Source organism: Rhyacophila brunnea, unplaced genomic scaffold (assembly GCF_057557595.1).
Source record: "Rhyacophila brunnea isolate RB1 unplaced genomic scaffold, BYU_Rbru_1.0 scaffold_3, whole genome shotgun sequence".
In the NCBI taxonomy this organism is placed as follows: domain Eukaryota; kingdom Metazoa; phylum Arthropoda; class Insecta; order Trichoptera; family Rhyacophilidae; genus Rhyacophila; species Rhyacophila brunnea.
The window spans coordinates 36473880-36495614 of NW_028232965.1; the positions used below are offsets into that span (position 1 = coordinate 36473880).

At 33.8% G+C, this 21735-nt stretch overlaps 1 protein-coding gene across 1 annotated transcript; it reads right to left on the bottom strand.

Annotated features, from left to right (window-relative positions):
- Positions 1 to 5803: 5803 nt before the first annotated feature.
- On the bottom strand, positions 5804 to 21437 carry LOC147068294 (PI-PLC X domain-containing protein 3). Its single transcript, XM_085952202.1, has 6 exons — positions 21010 to 21437; positions 19486 to 19648; positions 17602 to 17731; positions 16080 to 16238; positions 13298 to 13494; positions 5804 to 6375 (listed from the first exon to the last, which is right to left on the bottom strand). The coding sequence occupies exons 1-6, from the start codon at positions 21098 to 21100 to the stop codon at positions 6156 to 6158; spliced, it is 960 nt and encodes a 319-aa protein (XP_085808328.1). The 5' UTR covers positions 21101 to 21437; the 3' UTR covers positions 5804 to 6155.
- Between the last annotated feature and the right edge of the window lie 298 nt (positions 21438 to 21735).

Genomic DNA, 21735 nt, shown 5'->3' on the forward strand with positions numbered 1-21735 from the left:
TATCATTGTTTTCACACTTCTAACAATTAACATTGTTGTATGTGACAGGACAAATTATTTTCATGCAATTACATTCAATTTTGGATTTGTGGTAGCCATACTGAGAAGTGATCACTATGTTTTTACAGATGACACGTTTCGCATCAGTATATTTGTAATCTATATAATGTGTGAAACACGTACAATCAAATTTGGTAAGAATATTATAATTGCCTAATTTTTAACCAAAATCTTGGGTGGTTGCTCCAAGCCTAAAACTGTAGATGCCTCTCATCATGTATTGCACTTCGGGATATGTCCGACTCAGATGGGTTGCACAAAAAGCTCATCTCGACTGAAACTATTCAGGAGATATTATTCCGTGTCGAATTCAGCAAATGATTTTTCTTTCCTATAAGCAGAGGGGTGACTCTTGATTTTGAAGAAAGTAAGTATGACAAATCGGTTAATTGACCTTTGACTGAATTATTTTCAAATTATTATTTCATCTCTACTACTGGCTGGTCCTGAATTTTCTGTTAATTAATGAGCGACAATGTCTTTATCTAGCAGACTAATAAATATTGTCATTAACCTTCATAATAAATCACAATTAAATTTGCATACATAGTTACTCTATATACAATTAACAGTTATAAATGCTCTATTTTATGAAAATCTTTGTAGATAATTGTGTTCTAGTGACCTGCATCTTTTAGAATCTAATTAACCAAAAAATAATAATTCAATAGTAGGTATTTAAAAATATTCTTGCATTCCATAATATAAAATAAATATTAATTGTAAATTTTACCGTTTTCGGATATATGTAATTGTCAATATAATTATTATGAATTAATTTTTTTACTACTTCCTGTACAATATTTTGTAAACAACCTTTTATGTCTTTATTGTTTATATTATGGTGATAAAATGAGAAACTTTAATTTTGAAAAATTACTTTATATGAAGGACTTTTTTATACTTATGTGAAGCGAATCCTTCCTCACTTCTCAATATATTTTTGTGATAATAATTAATCATATTTTTGATAAAATGTTTCAAATTGAGGCTGAAATTATAATATCTTTTATGTGTTATTAATTTAATCATTGCTTTAAAATACTACTGCTTTTTAAACTTACATTATTTTTATGTTGCACAAACGTATGGGAAGCTTGTTCTCCGAAAATTAAGTGAATAAAGTTGTGAGATTTTAGAAGGAATCAATGATTCCATATAACTTTGTCAATATCCAAGAATACCAAAATTATTATTTACATGTTTCATTATTCACGTAGATTTTGTTATTTTTGGAGTGCAAGTTTTTCATATTTAGATTAATGTTATATGGATTTTAATATATATGGCACAAAGAATTTTAAACCTTCAAACGGAACAAACCCGTGTCACATCACAATACCATGATAGCTAGTAGAATGAAGGATGCAGTAGGTATTTATTGTTGAACCCCTCAATGTAGGTAGGTGTGTTCACATTATGTTCACCTTGCACAAAATAATATTTGCCAATAAACATCGACTCATAATCTGCAGCTAATAATGATTAATCACTAGTTTGGGTGTTTATAAAATAGAATATGTTTAGCAAAGACTATCGTCGCCGTTCTTCTCTCTTTAAACAGTCTGAGGTCACCAAATAAGATAAAGTACTGAATTTATCAAAAACTTAATTTTTCATATACTTCAAACGAGTATTATCTCAAAACTAGATTTCTATTGATAGTGACTTTTGCCTGAATGTTTTTATAAAATATTACATTTTTTTTTTAAATAAACTTTTCCGAGGCTTTGACCGCGACCCGCTGTCATATCCTCTTCTCTGAATGAGGATCCATTGTTCAGGCCCTTTCTCCAACTCTAATAAAAACTTACCGAGCTCTTGCATCTTCCCCAATGCCAAGGCACATTTGAGCTCCTCATCTCCAGGACGCAAGTCGCAACTCTACTCGTGTGGTTCAAATTTAGGGCAATGTACCACTATGTGTGCAATGTCCTCCTGGACTCCTCATTCATCGCAGACCTGCGAATCGTTTCTCCCGATGAGGACATCAAACCACTTACCCATTCACGTGCAATGATAATATATGTAATTGTTTTCAATTAATAAATTTAATTTCATAATAAATGATCTATAGCAGTGTTTTCCAACTGGTTTGATGCGAGTATTTACCTAGTATGCTGGCAACTTTTCTAAGTTTTATTTATAAAGAGCATAATGACATAACATCGAACCCACACCCATAACAATGAAATAATATCATTCTTTGTTCATTGTTATGTTTATTTAGCTCCTTTTTTAATTTCACATTTGAGGTAGGAAAAAAAACTCTAAAAATGAATCATTTAATTGAGGACCTGATATCACCTCACTTTCTTGTTTAATCTAGACAAAATGTGTGGTCGAACTGGCTTGGTGTGAGTCGCCCATTGTTTATAGGGAGCACCATGTCTAATAATTATTATGTCGACGTTTGGTGTGTCGTGGGAATTTTGCAGAGGGTCCAATGTTCCGTTCTCGTAATGAGGTTGAAAAATACCACTATAATATTTTCTATGCCTGCTTGCATTAATTGTGTCACAATTTTATTAAACACTAAAATTACCTGTTTATAAGATATTGTTTATAAGAGATTCAGTCTTTGCTATAATGTATTTTTTAAATTATTATTAATGATGATAGCTCGTCCCTGATCTGGGTTTATTTTAAAAAAATCCTTGATAATATTAAGCTTCAATTTAAATAACTTAATTAGACTGATAGGTGAAATATTATGCCACTTGTATGTATGTATGTAGTTCTTAAAAACTCACTTGAAAATTGTCTATCGTGGTTGTTGCTGAAATAATTGTTAATTAATGTTTTAGTGATAAAATTTATCAATTATTAACTCTTTACTATGCTATCATTGTGGCCCTAGTCTTATTCAATCCATCGTAAGCAACAAAAAAATGTATTTTAATATGGTATTCTTTTAGCGATAACCAAATAAATGTTTGAAACCCTTTCACGCCTTTTAATTACAATATACGAGGGTGGGTCAATAAGTCCTTAGAAAAGCCGACAGGTGGCGCGACTAGTACTGTAAGCGGTTTGTTTTCATGCAGCGGCACTACCGATTCAGTATGCTGCGAAGTTTCAATCAGATTGGTCGGGTTGTTGTGTGTTTCTCGTACATTGTGGAAAATGGAAAAATGGAAAATGGAGAAAATTGAGTTTAGAGCTGTTATTAAACATTTTAATATAAAAGGGTTAACAGCAAAGGAAATAAAAAATGAGTTGGATTTAGTTCACGGCATATCTGCTCCTTCACTTGCAACTATTTATAACTGGTTAAATGAATTTAAACGTGGTCGTACATCAACAAAGGATGAACCACGCTCAGGACGTCCTGTAGAGGTGACTACACCAGAAATGATCAATAAAATCCACGATATGGTGTTAAGTGACCGAAGATTAAAGTTGAGTGAGATAATTGAGGTTACAGGGATCTCAAAAGGTAGCGTCATTTCTATTTTACATGACAAATTGGGCATGAAAAAAGGTTCTGCAAGATGGGTACCGCGTTTGCTCACAGTCGACAATAAACGCAATAGGGTGGTGGCCTCTAAAGCCCTGTTGTCGCTCATGCAACGCAATCCGGATGAATTTTTTCGTCGCTTTGTGACTGTAGATGAAACATGGATACACCACTATACTCCCGAGACGAAAGAACAGTCAAAGCAGTGGATTGCGAAAGGCGAACCATGTCCAAAGAAGGCGAAAACCGTAAAATCAGCTGGTAAGGTTATGGCTACTGTATTTTGGGATGCACGTGGAATTATTTTCGTTGACTATTTGGAAAAAGGAAAAACAATAACAGGGGATTATTATGCATCTTTATTGGACCAGCTAAAAAACAAAATTGAAGAAAAACGGCCTCATTTAAACAGGAAAAAAATCCTCTTTCATCAGGACAATGCCCGTGTTCCCACATGTTTACGATCAATGGCTAAAATTGAAGAATTGAAGTTCGAATTGGTCGACCACCCACCGTATTCGCCAGATTTAGCCCCCAGTGACTTTTTCCTTTTCCCAAACTTAAAAAAATGGCTAAGTGGACAACGTTTTTTTTCAAATGAAGAAGTCATCGATCGGACAAATGCTTATTTTGAGGACCTTCCGAAAACTTATTTTTCTGACGGTTTAAAAAAAATTGAGAAACGTCTAACCAAGTGTATTGAGCTCCAAGGAGATTATGTTGAGAAATAAAAAAAAAATACAAAAATAAAAACTGTTTTAATGCTTTTTTCTAAGGAATTATTGACCCACCCTCGTACTATATTTTTATTATATTATAATATGCATTTCAAATTCATTCTTTAAACAAAATTGATATATTGTTCACCAAATGAGAAAGATTAGAGATAGCCGATAGCCGTGGCTGCGATATTTTCGACGTAATGTCGTTTTAACTTTACATTGAAATGTAAAAGATGTGTTCATTTATATTTTTGAAATCTTATTACTGTTTCATTTGAATGGTCAAGGTAAATAACAGAATCAGGAAACGGATGATAAAGGAAATGTGGATTATTTGAAATGAATATTTATTTATCAAAGCATAATCGATACGTTTAATAATATTTTTTTGATACAGAATACGATAAGAAGTGATGTATAAATAAAAATATTTTCAAAAAATACGTAATCGCAAATATCACTGGAATAACAATTATTACAAGCGGAAGATATCTTTTACAGAAAGAAGTCTTAAAATCTTTGATCGAAGTACTTGTAGGTACATTTTTTTATGAATGTCTTCCTAAATACAATAAATACCTTGCTTTTCCCGGATTTTTATTTCAAAATAGTTTTTCTGCTAAGTCGTGTAAATATATTATAATATCTTTATTTTTTGTATTACATAATATATATTTCCTAATATCGGACGCGATAAGCATTATTCTTTATACATATATATATATATATAAAGTATAGGCCATATGAACTCTCACAGTCTGTCAATGAAGCAATACTAATAATCAAACGTATTATTGTGTAGTCATACATCTCAGAAGCGTTTTTAACTCTTTGATTTAATAATAATTAATATCTATGTGTGCATAAGTCATAAATTGTCTCTTGAGCTATCATTTTAATTAAAACAAAATATCTTAATCCTGCGAGAAAAGAGGATCTGTAAGAAACCACAATATCTAATGGGTGCATCCTCTTTTCCACGGCATCATCAGAACTGTGGTCTACCTTGTTAGAACATCTGGGGGGTCACGGCAAAAGAAGGAAACTCATCTAGATTTCTAGTGATATTAACCGATCTTGACATAGTAATCAAAAATATTATATTAATTTCCTCCTAAGTCGCGGTCGAAATAAATTATGAGTATGAATGAACTTATGCACTATACAACTATTAAATAGTGAAATGCACTTTTTCACAATGATTTGAGTTTGAAAAATATATTGTTAGTTAACTAACTACTGGAAAATTACACTCAATATCAAAAATACATGACAATCTTAACACTAGCTTACATATAATAAATGGAATGTGTAGACAAAATATGACAATACATCATTATTATTATGAAAGTATCACAATAAAAAAAATATTTTCAGCAAAAAGCCTTCGTATAAAAAACTATAAATTAACATTTTATGCATATTGAGGTAACAAATGGTTTACACAAATCAGCGTTTCGATACATTTTACAATATAATATCAATAGGTGTCCATACCCTTCAGCTTTCAACTACATAATACTAAATTTAATATAGTCTTAATTATTGATTTTTTGTTTTTGAAAATAAGCACTGGATCCGTATCAAAAAAGAATTTGACAGGTATTAATTTTTTCAAATACTGCATGAAAGAGTAAAATATTAATTTCAACCAAAAGAAAGATTATTTGGCTGAAATCGAGTACCTCTTGGAAGCATTTATTTCCCGGTCACATACGGTTGTTTCTTTATACTCTACAAATTATATTCTGTGCTAGACAAGCTTTCTTATGCATATTATGTATTTCAAACAACTAAGATAGATAGATAAACTATCATATGAGAAAATATTGGTATTGCGCACCCACCTGGTTATGATCACATTTATACATATTCTAACTTCTTGTATACTATCAACCTTTTCAAGGTGAAACTTAACCTGATTGTTGAATCAACTTATAATTTAATCCAATTATAGTTTTGGGGAAATGATTATCGTTGATACCGATGAAGTCGGCTATAACAACGTTCACACGGAGATCGTCAGACTGCGTGGGCGCAGGAGGAGGGGGTCCGGGCAGCAAAGATGAAATGAACGGCAACACTTTCTTTGCCACGGGCTCCGCGCAACTCTCCTCGATGTTAGATCGCCACCTTAATGGAAAAAAATATTACATACTTCCATATTCAAAATCATCAAACAGTAACATAATCAATCCTTTACAAGAGATTATCTTCTTGTCAGTTTAGTTGGTCCTGGAGTCCACCACATTATCATGATTTTTATCTTAGTCATATTAATCTAGAGGTCTAAACACATGCTCTCTTGCTCGACATTTAGTAGTTCAACCCTACCTTCTGGATTACCCGTTAGGTTAGGTTAGTTAGTTGTGGTGTTATTGGCTTATTTCAATTACTCCATTTTAATTCTCTCCACATTATAAATCCCCTGTAAATGTAGAATAGGTTGGGAGAGAGAATGCATCCCTATTCGTACTCCTTTCTGTACCTACTCAAAAAGTTCACGGAATTCATCCAAAATTTAAAAATATATTGTAAAGTATGAGATATAAAACAAACATGGTTTATAAAATCAAAACCGAACGGAGAAGTCTATTGTTTATGTATTGTTTTGTTTGTATTGTTCATGGTTATTTTCCTTTATTCAGAATAACTATTTTTCTTCCATTGGCTCTACAATTCGATATGAATCTCGACCGCCTCATGACAAAGTTTCTGATCAGATTTTTTATGAGGAATGAATATTAGCGATTTGCTCAACTTATTCATTAGGCCCATGGTCAGGGTCCAAGCACACATTGGAAAATAACATGGGAACTTGCCAGACCTGGGTTTTGAACCCGAGACGTCATAATAAACGGTCACGTTATCGCTCGGCTGTGTTGGTTAGCTCAACGCTGGGCCCCAAAAAAAAAATGTGTGAACCGCCACTTGCTGACGACTGATCAACAGAAATTAACATATTGAATTTAATTATTTCGGTAGGTATATTATATATAATGTTCTCAAGAGGTCAGATAATAATACTTATTTTTAGGAATTGCAATTTTTTTTGTATATTCAATGTTATGTCCACATGTTTTCATAAATAAATAACATGGTAGTTAAAAAAATACATACAGTCGAACTTGGTTATTACGAGGCAGATGGGACCGACTGAATTTGCTCGTTATAAGCGGTACTCGTTTTATCAGAGAATAGGTATTTTTAAATGAGCGATCACATAACAAAAAAAGTCGAAACAAACATTGAAAATAAAAAATCTGAAAACCATCATAAAAATCCCCAAAACAAGCATGTCCTTCATAAACTACAAAAGAAGTTGTTTATTGTAATGAACGCTGGTTTCACAAACCTTGAATTTTTCAAGCATGTGCGTGGATACTTTTTTCATTATTGTCCACGAAAACAACAATTAGACACTACACTTTTACAATTAGACACTAGACGGTACTTCAGTGAAACGGCAAATAATTTTCAACTATAGGTGCGACGAAATTCTGGACTCGCTGGCAATCGGAGAACGAACGTCGAGCTGTGAACACGTCGATATGTTTCGTGATGGCGACGGGGGTATTAATTCTTAAATCGTATAAAGATGACTAAAAAACGTTACCCATTTACTTGAAAAAGAAAACATGTCAATGAATATATTATTATTGTCACTAATAGAACAATCATCATCAGCCGGGGTCAATACACTGCTCGTTCGCTGCCACGTATTTCCGCCGAACTTTACCAGTTTGTCAATCCAGCGGCTTTTAGGGCGATCCTGTGGCCGTTTCGTACCCCTTGGATACCACTGGATGACGGCAATTGTCCAGCGGCCGTCCTTTCGGCGAGCAATGTGCCCCGCCCATCTCCATTTCAGCTGTTTGGCAACGTCTATTACATCGCGTACTCTTGTTTGCTTCCTAACCCATTCGTTCCTCTTACGGTCCGTTCGCGTGATGCCCAACATGCACCTCTCCATGCCTCGCTGTGTGACTCTTAGCCTTTGGACATCTCTCGTGTTGAGCTCTCGCAGCCATACGTGAGCACGGGTAGCATACATTGGTTGAACACCCTACACTTAAGACATAATGGTAGGTCACTCTTGAAGATAATATTCAGACGACCGAAAGCACTCCATCCCAGCTTTGTTCTTCGAGCAATTTCATCGTGCATGCTTCCGTCTATGGACACCTGCTGTCCGAGATAGACGTAGCTGCTGACTTGCTCGAGTTGGGTGCCAGAAATACAGATAATCGCAGGGTCCGAAAAACAGTTCCTCATCACTTTTGTCTTTGAGACATTTATCTTTAGACCGACCGTTTGACTGACATCCGCGAGTTCTTGCATTCTACCTTGGAGGTCTTTCGGGTCTTGTGAGAGTATAACAATATCATCTGCAAAGCGCAGGTGACTGAGGTGCTCCCCATTAATTGGAACACCTTTTTCCTCCCAATCAAGTTTCCTAAATAAGTCCTCAAGAGTAGCGGTGAATAGTTTAGGTGAAATGGTATCACCTTGCCGGACACCTTTGTTAATGGGGAATTTACACGACCGTTTGTGGAGTTTCACGCATGCTGTGGCATCACTGTATATACTGTTCAATATGTTTATATAGCGTCTAGAAATTCCTTGGTTGCTAAGGGCGTCTATAATTGAGAATTTTTTGATAGAATCAAACGCCTTTTCATAGTCTATAAAACCAAGATATAATGGCAGTTTGTATTCCTGGTAGCGCTCTATGATTTCCCTGACGACCTGTATATGATCCATAGTACTGTAGCCTCTTCTGAATCCGGCTTGCTCTCGTGGTTGGTTCTCGTCTAGAACTGTTTCGAGACGGTTTGAGAGTATTTTCGTGAAAACCTTATACAGAATTGGCAGTAGACTAATTGGTCGATAGTTTTTCAGATCTTCAGTGTCTCCTTTCTTATGGAGAATAATAATGGAGGCATTTTTCCATGACTCTGGGATGTTCTCTTCGTGCAGACAAGACGTGAACAGACATGCGAGCACATCGCTCACCGTCCTCCCGGCCCGTTTGAGAACATCGATAGTCAGCCCATCTTCTCCCGGGGCTTTCCCACTCTTCATGCACATTATAGCATATTCCACCTCTGTGGTAGTAACCTTGGGAAGAGGATCTCCATATTCTCCGTTCACCGGAAGATCTGAGTTGATGTCAGTGTCATCTTTGTATAGAGCGCTGTAAAACTCTACAACAGTGTCCAGTAGATGATCCCAGTTATGCACGATACTTCCATCTTGCGCTTTTAGTGTCGTGATCTGCCGTCTCCCTATTGACAGATGCTGCTTGTTCTTATGTAAGCTCCTTCCTGACGCAACAATTGATTCTACAAGGTTCATATTGAACTTACGAAGATCTTCTCGTATGTTTTTACGTAGAGTTTTGCACAGCGTGGAGTATTCGAGATCATTTGCAACTTGTTGCTCGCTTTTCGTACTCCTACGCAGCTTCATAAGATCCAACGTTTCCTTTGAAAGTTTGCTTACTCGTTCAACCACAGCAGCAACTGTCTCTTCCGAAGATTCTATAATGATTTTTGTTACTGCCTCGGTGTTTTGTAGGGAGATGGGGTCATTTTCAGCTTGGAAAGCCGCTAGCCTGTTCTTCAGCTCTTGTTGGAATTCGACTCTGCTTCTCAAGCCTCTGCGGACTCTGGGCTTCTGCATCAGTTTGGATCTCTCACGTTTGATGTTAAATCGTACTTTACACCTTACCATTCGGTGGTCGCTGCCAGTATTAAATTTGTTAATGACTGTGCAGTCTAGAAAAATATCCTTCTTGTCGGTGAGGATGTAGTCGATTTCGCTGGTTCGTTTTTCTGGGCTTCGCCATGTCCATTTTCGAGAAGGCTTCTTTTTGAAGAATGAGTTCATGATGTAGAGATTGTGGTTTTCCGCAAACTCCACTAATATGTCTCCTCGGCCACCCCTGGTGCCATGTCCGAAGTGCCCGACCGCTACATCATCCTGGTGTTGAGATCCGATTCGTGCATTAAAGTCTCCCATGATGATAGTGAAGTGACATTTCCGTTTATTTTTCAACGTACTGATTTCTTCATATAGCTCCTCCACTTTTTCATCAGGTGAGTTTTGAATGGGCGCATAAACTTGCAAAAGCAGAATCTGGTATCTTTTGCTGAGCTGAAGTGTTAAACTTGCCACTCTATCTGAGGAGAAATCAAATTCAACTATGCGATCTTTCCAGAGTCTGTGGATTAAAAATCCGACACCGCTTGTGCGTCCGGTCTTAGTCCCATTATAACAGAGTACATGTCTGCTGTGGAGATTGACGATATCGTCTCCTTGTCGTCTTACCTCGCTGAGCCAACAATAAACAACATTAAATGGACACATGTTGGATTTATATGACAAATTATATTTCGTTCGGCACGCGTCATTTGCACAATCCGCGCATCGCCTAGCAGACTATCTTTTTAGACCATGCCTCAACTGAGGTATAGCCTTAACTAGTGTCATAAACTTAATCCGTCCCCCGGCGGCATCCTGTCCGATCGGATTTTATTGATTAGGGTCGAAATATTTTTCAACGATCGACCCATTAACAGTTTTTTAGCTTGGTATATTCGATAAGTTGCTCGTTATAACAGTGAATAAATGTATGGAGAAAATCATAAACTAAATGTCAACGAATGTTTCCTCATTACATCCGAGATCTCGCTACGTCCGAGATCGTAATAACCAAGTTCAACTGTATATATTATTTTTTATTCCATTCATATAAAAGTTTTCACTAAAGCGTGAATGGAATGTTTTTGTAGGTGATGAAAATACGATACGTTACTTGCAAAAATACTGTAAAACGCATCATCTATTGACTGGAAACTGTATTGATCTCAGTGATAAAAGATTAAAGGTCACCAGTGTCAGACAGATCTCAGAAGGCGCGTCTCTTAGACCTTGCAATTAACTTAGCGTGACACTAATGTCAATAACAGAAATTAATGTGCAATACTAGAAGACTGATAACATCATAATATAATCACTATGATACTAGAGTAGTGTAGATTGACAGAAGTGAGAAACTCATGACTTCAAAAACATTTGATTTTCATTGTTTTGAATGAAATGTGTATAAAATATTCTGGGTCAATCAGTATTAATAATTATTGCACAGTATTAACAATTATATAACACATAAATTATTGACAATAAGCAGATTTTTAAATTCATTTCAAAAATGTTCTCGACCGATGATCTACTACAGACTGTATGTGACACGTTGAATAAAAGATTAATTTCATTAATGAAGAAAATATATCCTAATTAAAATTAAATATATTATTATTATAGGTACCATAACAAACCAATGTATTTTCTCGTTTTTGTTTTGAAAAAAGAAAACTTTTTGCTCAATACTCTTTCCAGTAGATTCCTCGTGACTTGAGGTTCGCGACCATCCTGAAATACAGTCATCCTTTCTGCAACCAAAACTTACTTCACTTCACTTGACCACTGCGTACATTTGTATATGATATATATAAATATATATAGTGGAACCCCAATTTAACGTGCCCAGAATTCACATTTTCCTGCTACATATTATTATATACATACATAATATAGTTACTGCAGTCCTGTTTCATTTTTAAAGTTAGAATTTCGATTTATTTTAACAATTAAATGCATGGGAATCATTGAAATGAATATCAAAGTGCAGACGTGCGTGTATCCGTTTCTATTATAGACACATCTGCAGTATTTTAACTAATTAGGGGTAGGCGGGCACACAGTATTGTTTGTCACTTTTTGCTAACATTTTTAGTTCTTGTTGTTTACATAGTTTTTACATTTTGTTTGTAAAGTTTTGTTGACTTATTTATGCTGGTTTTTTTTTTGTTTACACCCAAAAAGTTCAAGTAATTAATGTTTTATTTTATATTTTCCCTTTATTTAGATATTTACATCAGTCTCTTCAAAAGAAATGTAAAATTGGGGTTTCACTGTAGTTACTTTCTTTCCAATTACCTATAATATTTAATTAACACACAACATAATATTATATTCTCATAAATAGATTTCAATAAATAAACATCTGTTTATTTATTTTGTGATATGTTGATATATTGTGATATGCTAAAATACCATCATTAAAACATCAACAGGATACAAATTTTGTTTGTACTATATGTTTGTTTATTGGTGGTCAAAAATATAATATTTTATTAGGTCTGAAGTCTGTGTAGTGATGGACAATTTTCAATAACATCAAAATATAATGATGATGATCAAAAACGAATTAGTTCAATCAATATTAGCTGAAGTTATTTATTCATGATTCATCTTGGCTATAAAATACATACTGTAGTTGCGCCTTCAAAACTGGCTATGTGCACGGCAGAAAGTTTTGTTCACCACTATTTCATAAAGAAAGTTTGTGCAAATTTAATAATCAAGCACAACGTTTCTTAAAACCGGCTATGTGTACATTAAGTTAATTTATCAGGAGATTTTTGCCTGTTTCTATTCAAACGAATATACTAAGGGAATAATTCAGTGATTATAATCAAAGAACTACTGGATTTTTTTAACAGAACATCTCCGTATGAAGATTAAAATTCGCCAATATACACCAAATAACAAATAACAAGTTTTTTTTTTTAACCATGTTCAAACCTAAGAAGATCATTGGTGCATGAATAATAGCCACTTGATTGACCTATTAGGTCCATACTCTGGTTTCAAACACATATAGAAAAACAAGATTTGAATTTGAATAACGAGGACTCGAACCCGGCACCCATGACATTACAAACAGATGCGTAACTGCTCGGCCATCATGAGCCCAATTTTGTTTAGAGTAATAAAATAATAATGTCTACACAAATCCAGACACCCACAGCGACCTTGTTGGTAGAGTGACCATCTCTGAAGCTTTGGATCGCGAGTTCGATCCCGCAGTTCAACAAAATAGCTGACAGTCATTCCGCATAAAATAAGTCTGTTAATACAACCTCCAATCTCTGGAAGTCGACACGTTCCACTTAGGAGCGAAACATGGTTTAAAAAAAATACAAACCTGATAACTATAAATCCAGCGGTCGGTGTTAAGACAGCTTGAGTTACGAAGCCTGCAGACGGTGGCCTGTGAGTGGATTGGATCCAGTGAAGGAGACCGCGGGTGCTGGCCTGTTGAGGCCATGGCGTCGGGAACTGGCCGTTCCGCCAAAACCTTCCACTACTGACCACGACTTCATTGCGGTATACCACAATAACCTAGGCATAAAGAAATAATTAATAATCATTACATCTGAGTTACGGCTATGTTTTATCATTGTTTTGAACGGTGACGTCCTGTATGGATAGGCAGGTCATACACTGTTTAGAAACGCAGAAAAGAGATTTTTTTGCATTTTTCAAGGAATAATAAAATACATTAGGTAATACATCTATAAACAATGTGTAATGGTGCCATTTTAACCAAGTAACAACGTCAATGTATACAAAAATGTTATCTGACAAACATTCCTTGAAGTAGCAAACATCTTGAACTCATAATAATTCAGTTTTTGATTGTATTACATATTTTTTTATTATCCTATTAGTTTACAAGCAATGAAATGGAGGCAGGTTCCATCTGTATCATGGATAAATAGATATTGTATTGTGGGTACATAGTATTGTGATATGGTGACATTATTGTTTAAAATATCTCACATATTGTTTGTTTGTTTCAGGGCAAATATTATCATCAAAAGTCAGTATTTGAATTCTTTGACACAAATGCAATTAAACTTTGTTTATGGACATAATATATATGTATTAGGATGGTACGCAAAACATCTTTCATTGAAGTTGTAATAAATAATATGTAAATGAATTTCTTTTATTATTATAGAAATATTAACTAGTGGTCTGTTGGAACTCATTTAATTTTTTTTGAAATCTTTAAAATACGAAATTATTTCCACTGTAGAAAGGAAAAATGGCGTAATCCTCAGTTTTTTCAAAATAAGTTTTATTGAATAATAATGTTGTGTACGACTAAATAATATGTGACCAAAGGATGTAACACAGAACAGATTTCCCCGGGATGTAAGCTGCAAATGCCGATTTATTATCTAAATTTAGCTGGCAATAACAAAAACGTTTTTGTGCCTCCTGTAAAATTTGATTTGTGTGGATTACGCCCTTTTTCCTTTCCAAAGTCGATATTATAATAGCAAAAATAATAGTAATATACCTTATAAGACCCCATTAATTAGTATCAATTTCTAAAATGAAATAGAGTTTGATAATGGAATGTGATTTTACATGTCTGAAAGTATCCAAATGCCGACAGATCGCCAATGAAAAAATATGTGGAAAATCACACTGCTGAAAATTATTCTTTTTTTCTAATTATTTTAGAATTTTTTGAATGTTAAAAATGACAAATAAAATACATAATATATCAAGACAGAATGCAAAATGTTTCAATTACTATGAAATTATAAGGCAATTACAAACTCCATTGAAAAGTTTACTGAATATATTTTACTATATAATGTTAACTTAGATGAAAATTGAAGATAATACATCGTCGGTGTTTTGTAAAAAGGGCGAATCAACCATTTTGGCGAAATCGAGATTTTAATGAAAATACAATACGTACCCCACTAGCTTTGTTGTGTAAAAACGGCGAATTTGTATCTCCACTGGAAAGTACTTAAAAACTATAATCGACTAAAATTATATTAATTAAAATTACGGATAAAAAGTGAATGTGACATATTAGGCCTTTTAAAATATTATATAATAATGCGTATTATAATGACATTATTCTTTCTAAGCTTTATTATAAACTTGTTAGATATTTATAATCATCCACAGGTAATAAACAAATAAATGTCAAAAGTTGAAAATCCTCCTCCTGTAAAATAGCAATTTGGCTAATTCGCCCTTTTTACAAAACACCGACGATATTATAATATTATGTGTTGATAAAACAATTTGAAAAAGTGCAATATCCACGGGCATACGTATAGTTTTATTCTCAATGTTAACACAGTGACGTTTACAATAATACTATTTTATGTGGTCATTAAATATTTTAATTTCTATGATGAGAAAAGAAGGTGCATTATGATGACATATACGGCTTCCCTAGAGATTAATTAGGGAAAGCATGTAAACAGTCTAAATTCTTCATTTTTCACAGCACATTGGCCCTTAAGGCCATGCATTAGTTGAGGCACGGTCTAAAAAGATCGTCGCTAGGCGATGCGCGGATTGCGGGTGGCGGGTGAAAATGACGCCTGTCAAACGAAATATTAATTGTCATATAAATCCAACATACGTCCATTTTATGTTCTGTTTATTGTTCTATTAGTAACAATAATAATATATTCATTGACATGTTTTCTTTTTAAAGTAAATGGGTAACGTTTTTAGTCATCTTTACACGATTTTAGAATTAATTGACCCGTCGCCATCACGCAGCAAAGTGACGTGTTCCCGGGTCAACATTCTCTCAGTGAATGGCAGCGAGTCCAAAATTTCGTCGCGCGTACAGTTGAAAATTATTTGGCGTTTCACTGATGCGTCACCTTAAGATTGGATAAGTATGAAATATAAAAAAGTGTGTATTTACTTAATATTCTCAGAAATTTGTGTTTCGAAAGAAACATATTTTGTTTTTATTCATGAGATGTTGAAATATTGTAAAAATGTGTTTGAAACCCTGCGATGTTTGGTCTATCGCATCAAGTGCACATTTTAATATTGAAGAAATAAGTCAAATATAAGGTATTATAATCAGATTATATCTTTTTGTATTCGATGAATACACAATCCTATAAAAGATAAATTGTGAAACATACCTGTTGTCTTTGCCTATTGAGAGACTGAAGAGTTATCCCTTCTAAATGTCGTTGAGGAGGGCATATTCTCAATCCAAATGTGTTAATTAATATGCCAAATAGCTTTCGGTGGTCTTCTATTTTAAATTCATAAAAATGTTGGCAGTCTAAAATTACTACCTACAAAAATAAAAGATTATTTCGAGATTAATTTTAATTGATATACAGTAGAACAGCGATACTCAACCTGCGGCCCGCGGGCCACATGTGGCCCTTTAAGCTTTTATGTGCGGCCCGAAACACATTTATTATCAGAAACATAATTTTCAATTTTGAAATAAACTCTTGGATACACATTACTTTTGTTTATAATTTTTAAAATCTCAAAAATGTTTTGTAAAAAAGCGGGGGGTTTCATGATTTTTTTCGTCACACCATTAGTGATGCGGCCCGCGTTACTTTACAAATATATGTATTTGGCCCGAAGAAAAAAAAGGTTGAGTAACATTGCAGTAGAACCTCGATTATCCGGACTAATTAGGGATAAAGATAAAGATAGTCCAAATAAGGAAAAATCCGGATAATCGAAAAAAAATCATAATTGACAGAGAAAGACAAGTATATTCAGTATAAATAATTTTTATTGTCTAGATTTACATATACACCCAAAAATTTTATTACATACAAAAAAACAATTATTGATTTTTGCTTAAAGCTTAAAGCAGGTTCTACCGCATTACTGGAACTTACTAATGGTCTTTTTAAAACTTTGTTCCATGATTTTTTCAAAGTTGACACATCTAAAGAAATCCAACCATCTCCTGCCATGTAGCAACAATTTTTTAAATTTATTTTCTTGTAAAAGCTGATAACTGTTTCTTCATTATTTTCGTCTGCTAGCAATAATCATCGAAGCATATGTTTTCTATATAAACGTTTGAATGTTTCTATTACACCCTGATCCATCCGTTTTACCGACGTGACTCTTTCGTCTTTGTATGAACCACATAAAAATACACTCTTCGACTTCTTTATTTCCTGATTATTTCATAACTTTCCACTCTTCTGACATTAAACAATTAGTAAACTTCATAATAGTTTCACTTTGTTTTTTTATATCCGAGATAGTTGACGTTCCGACACCATATTTATTAGATAGATAACGTCCCGAGTCACCGCGTTTCAAAGCATCGATTATATTCAATTTGTTTTTTAATGAAAATAATCTGGATAATCGAAAATCCGGATAATCCAGGTTCTACTGTAGTTTGAAATACAGACAGATAATTTTTTATAATGGTTAGTTTAGTTTCATATTATTCATTTTCTGTATCATGACACACTATTCAAATCATAAAATTTTCACACCACACTGGAGAATTAATTGCTACATAGGGTTGATGCTTGAAAGAGCTAGTGAGAAAGATTAATCACAGATGTGTGGAGGAAAATAATAATGCAAAAATATTTTGCGGTATACCGGTTGGGAAGTTTTGATTTAAAGTAGCTATTCAAGAATTTTTTAATAAAGTAGAATAGATACCTCTTGAGGATGCGAATCGAGGAATTCTTTAATTTCATTGAATGGATCGGTAACTTCATCAGCATAGAGACCGTGGGTGAAGAATATGCCACTCGTATCAGGTTTAGTGGCCAATCTCAGGTCAAAATATCTGAAAAAGTAGCATAACAAAGGTTGTTTTCATAATATACATCTTAGTATTTATTATCAATATTTTATAATATGTAATGAATTTATTGCTAGATAAACTTTGCGCTTGAAGTGACCTGCTGAAATCGATAAATTCAATCTCATTAGGTAATTGAAAACAATATTATTCTTCATTTCTAGTTTACATTATATTTTTGTATTTAAATGTAGGTACCTATAATACATATTTTGAAATTATTATAATATGTAGGGGAAAGATATACAATTAATTATTATCCTTCATGGTAGGATGATCCCTTATGAAATCATCAATGAAAATGTTCCATGGATACTGATGCCCCAAAAATCAAATAGATTTAGAAACAGAAGTGGTAATGCGTAGACAGAATGCCATTATTTAAAGTCGAGATGTGGTATGCTTCGTCAATCAGTCCATCTCGGTCCATTGATCAACCATGTAGTAATTTTGAGTGATCCATCAATGCGTAAAACAACAAAATGGTATTTACTTATATTAGAAAAAATTCTGAATAATCTTTAACATTTTGTGATAGGTACATCATTATTACGAAATGTGTCTTACAATGAAACTACACAGAAAACTGTTCATCTAAATCGTGTACAGATCTGCCTAGCCCGAATCTAACTGAATTAAACGTACGGCACAAACGTTATAAGTGAACACTTCAAAGTGAGGTGCTCAATCTTACGAATCACTCACATCCTCGCTTGCCTTTTTCCCGTATCAATGATTGTATTAATACTAACATCTACTAAAATTGACAAGGATCTTAGGTTTATAATAAAAAGTTGGCTATAACGCAGACAAATATTAATATTATTACATTTTATAAACTTTTTACTTGGTCCCATATTCTGAGAAATCAAGGCTCAGGTAACACCGTGCGCCAGGAATAGCAAATGAGGGCGTTCGGACCTAGTCTCTTATCAGGGCGAATCACTTGATTTTAAATCTCGAAAGTTGTAATTGATTATTTATAAACAAATTATTGTAAACTTTACACTCCACCCTTGTTGATTATTATATTCACCCAGCCCAGCCTAGTCATAACAATACTTACATCAAGCACCACTTCTCTCCTCGTTGTCCCTGCCATTATCTGCTGCTCATAAGATTCCTTCCGTATAGATTATTGGCAATACAAACTACGTCTTCATTAAAGGGATCACGAATGTTCAACTTCGTCCTCCACATTCATTCATTCACTTATATGGAGACAGAGTGCAGGCTACAGCATAGAAATAGTATGAGTCTTAGACAGATTGTACATTCAAGGTGTACTTTGTTAAAACTTCGTACATACTACTTCGAAAATGGCCTTCCTCAGGGCTCTTTACTGGTGTCATCACTTTTTAATATACATACTGCATTTTTTTACAGTAATTCTTCGTTAATTTGTACTACTTACGTCTTGTAAACTCACTTACATTTTTTTTTTAATTTACAATCACACATTTTGTGAAGGACACGATGAGCATAGCATACTGCTATGAAGTGAAACTATGACAATAGGGCTACAACAAAAATTAATCTAAGCCAAGCATCTATTTGGATGTAGATACAATAAAAATATGTAGTTGAAAGGATTGAAATATCCATTTGAAATCAATTCCATATTATATTGTTGGACCAAAGAGTTGTGAGTCTACAGTTGAATTTTAGATTGGAATAGTTATTTGTGAGAAGTGAAGCAAGGAGAGATGCAAGCGGGATTATAATACAAAATGTATTACCGTATTCCGCTATTGAGTTGTTCTGTAACAGTAGACTTTTGAGTTTTTGTCCATCTGACGATAGTTCCTTTGAAGACTGGCCAAATTCGGCGGACTGCGGGCGGGGCGTCTGGAGCCAGACTACTATTACGTGATATTCCATACGTCATCGAATCATGACTTCCTAAAATAAAACACAAAAATAATAAACATGGGATAACACCATTTTCAATTACAAGGTTTTGTGGATTGATTTTTGAAATGATTAGACATGTTCTGGACACAAGAATCTTACACAACATGTAATTAAAATCTTATTTTTTAGTTACATGTTGTGTATGTAGCCATGGCCATACCATGACTAGGTGAAACATCACAAAAGAAATCTTTGCATATCACAATAATTAATTAGACCAAGTTTTCAGTGAGAGATAGTCTTAGATTCATCGGTCTATTATAACTTTTAAAATTTATGCATTGTAATAATTATATTGTCCTTGGTAAAGCTTGGTACCATACATATAATGATGAATGTGTGTAAAGTTGTGATTTTTTTCTTTTCCTTTCTGCTTCAAAGATGGTGTATGTTTGAAGAGACCAAAAATGTGAGCAGCTTAGATAAATAAATTGATAAACGAACACAATGTGTACCATAAAATACAAATATAATGGGAAGTGCGTTACCTTCCGGGTGCGGTGGTAAGAAGGTACGATTCTCGGGTAGGGAAAAAGATGGGATAAACTTCAACACAAAGAATGTTATTTTCAATATTCAAGTCGGTAACATTATATGCATTTGTCACGTAAATGCAATGGTAATAATATTTGAAGACACCCAGGGGGCTATGAATTTCTTGCGTTTAATGGCTTGCCCTTAAGTCATAAACCACACCTGCCATCAAAGTCTCAGTCTATGGCTCGCATCGGCTTTCGCATTTCTATCTTATTAACATGTAATGTGGTTAATACCGTTAGAAGGAAATAACTGAAGTAGGATCAAGTATGAGAATATACATAGGTACTTAATGTAAAATTAATAAAAATAAGTTACATAGTTGTAAAATATAAAAAATGACGGGTGATGAATATAAACTTACCTACAGAATGAGAATCAAGAAAAATAAATTTAAAGAAAGTAAAAATGGAGGTTTCTGACAGAAGAAAATATATCATTATCTGTGACACATACCCTGTGCAGTTAGCAAATAATTAGAAAATAGATAAATTTTCGTTAATGATAAATCGGTTGAGTATCACTGGCTAAATAGGTTAAAGTTAAGGTAATGGTTATCAACCAATGAAAAGCCTATTGACTTAGCTCAGCACTGTGGAAGTGCCATAGGATGAAATTGGTGATTTGAATTAATTATAAAATAAGTAGATATCACTTAGAAAAGATATAAAATGAATATCATTCGAACCACTTGTGACATCTTCATTTTTCCAAGATCAGTGTGAGAGTGCCTTGCATAAATGTCTTGACCTACAGCTACACCTACCAACATAATGAGAGCAGATGATGAGTAAAAATAAATTAGAATTTACCAGGAATAGCCAAGTAAATGAATGGCAGGTCTTTAATGCTGTCTGGTAATTCTGTCATCCAATGCTCCAAGTCGATTTCTGCATCCGCCATTTCAATAAATATCACAATAAATAATGTTAGAAAAATGATTCTTTGTCTGCAGACCACTCATGAAACTCTGGTAAATTTAACTGGCATTTTTACGGCTTCCCTCCTTCCAGCAGCAGTTAAATATAATAATTATATTGTGTGAAACCCATTGTGAAAAAACTGCTTGCGTTCCCATGGTCAAACAAACATTTTTTCTGTAAATAAAACAGAAAAATAGTAATTAAGCATTACTCATTCTGTGAAAAAATAATACAATGGAATAATGATAACAATAATAATGTTTGTAATTTATTTTTTTATTTAATGCTAGACGTCAGAATCAGCTGCTGTTCGGAATAACAAAATCATAACATGTTCAGAAATGCGCGCGAAATAAATCGTCACATTATTCAACTGCTGGTGGACGAGCGTAATTCAAAACTAATACTGATCAACGGTAATAAATTTACTCTTATCAACAAAATATTATTGAAGCTTACGCGTTTACTACCTATACTATAAAACGTTGGTTTCAATTTACTATTGCATCAGGAAACATTTGTTAACCGTTCAATTTTCAATTCGTTTTAATAATTATATACCTAGATAAGAATCTAAATGACATCGTAATATTTTTTAATAATATTTAACAAAGT

Bases quoted from the DNA above. Each gene is read 5' to 3' on its own strand.
- LOC147068294 (XM_085952202.1), bottom strand. From the start codon at position 21,100: ATGGCGGATGCAGAAATCGACTTGGAGCATTGGATGACAGAATTACCA. The intron at 16,239-17,601 runs GTATCTATTCTA...TTATTTTTGTAG, and splicing joins TCGATTCGCATCCTCAAGAG to GTAGTAATTTTAGACTGCCA. The intron at 6,376-13,297 runs GTTTGTATTTTT...TTTTCCATTAAG, and splicing joins GCTGGATTTATAGTTATCAG to GTGGCGATCTAACATCGAGG.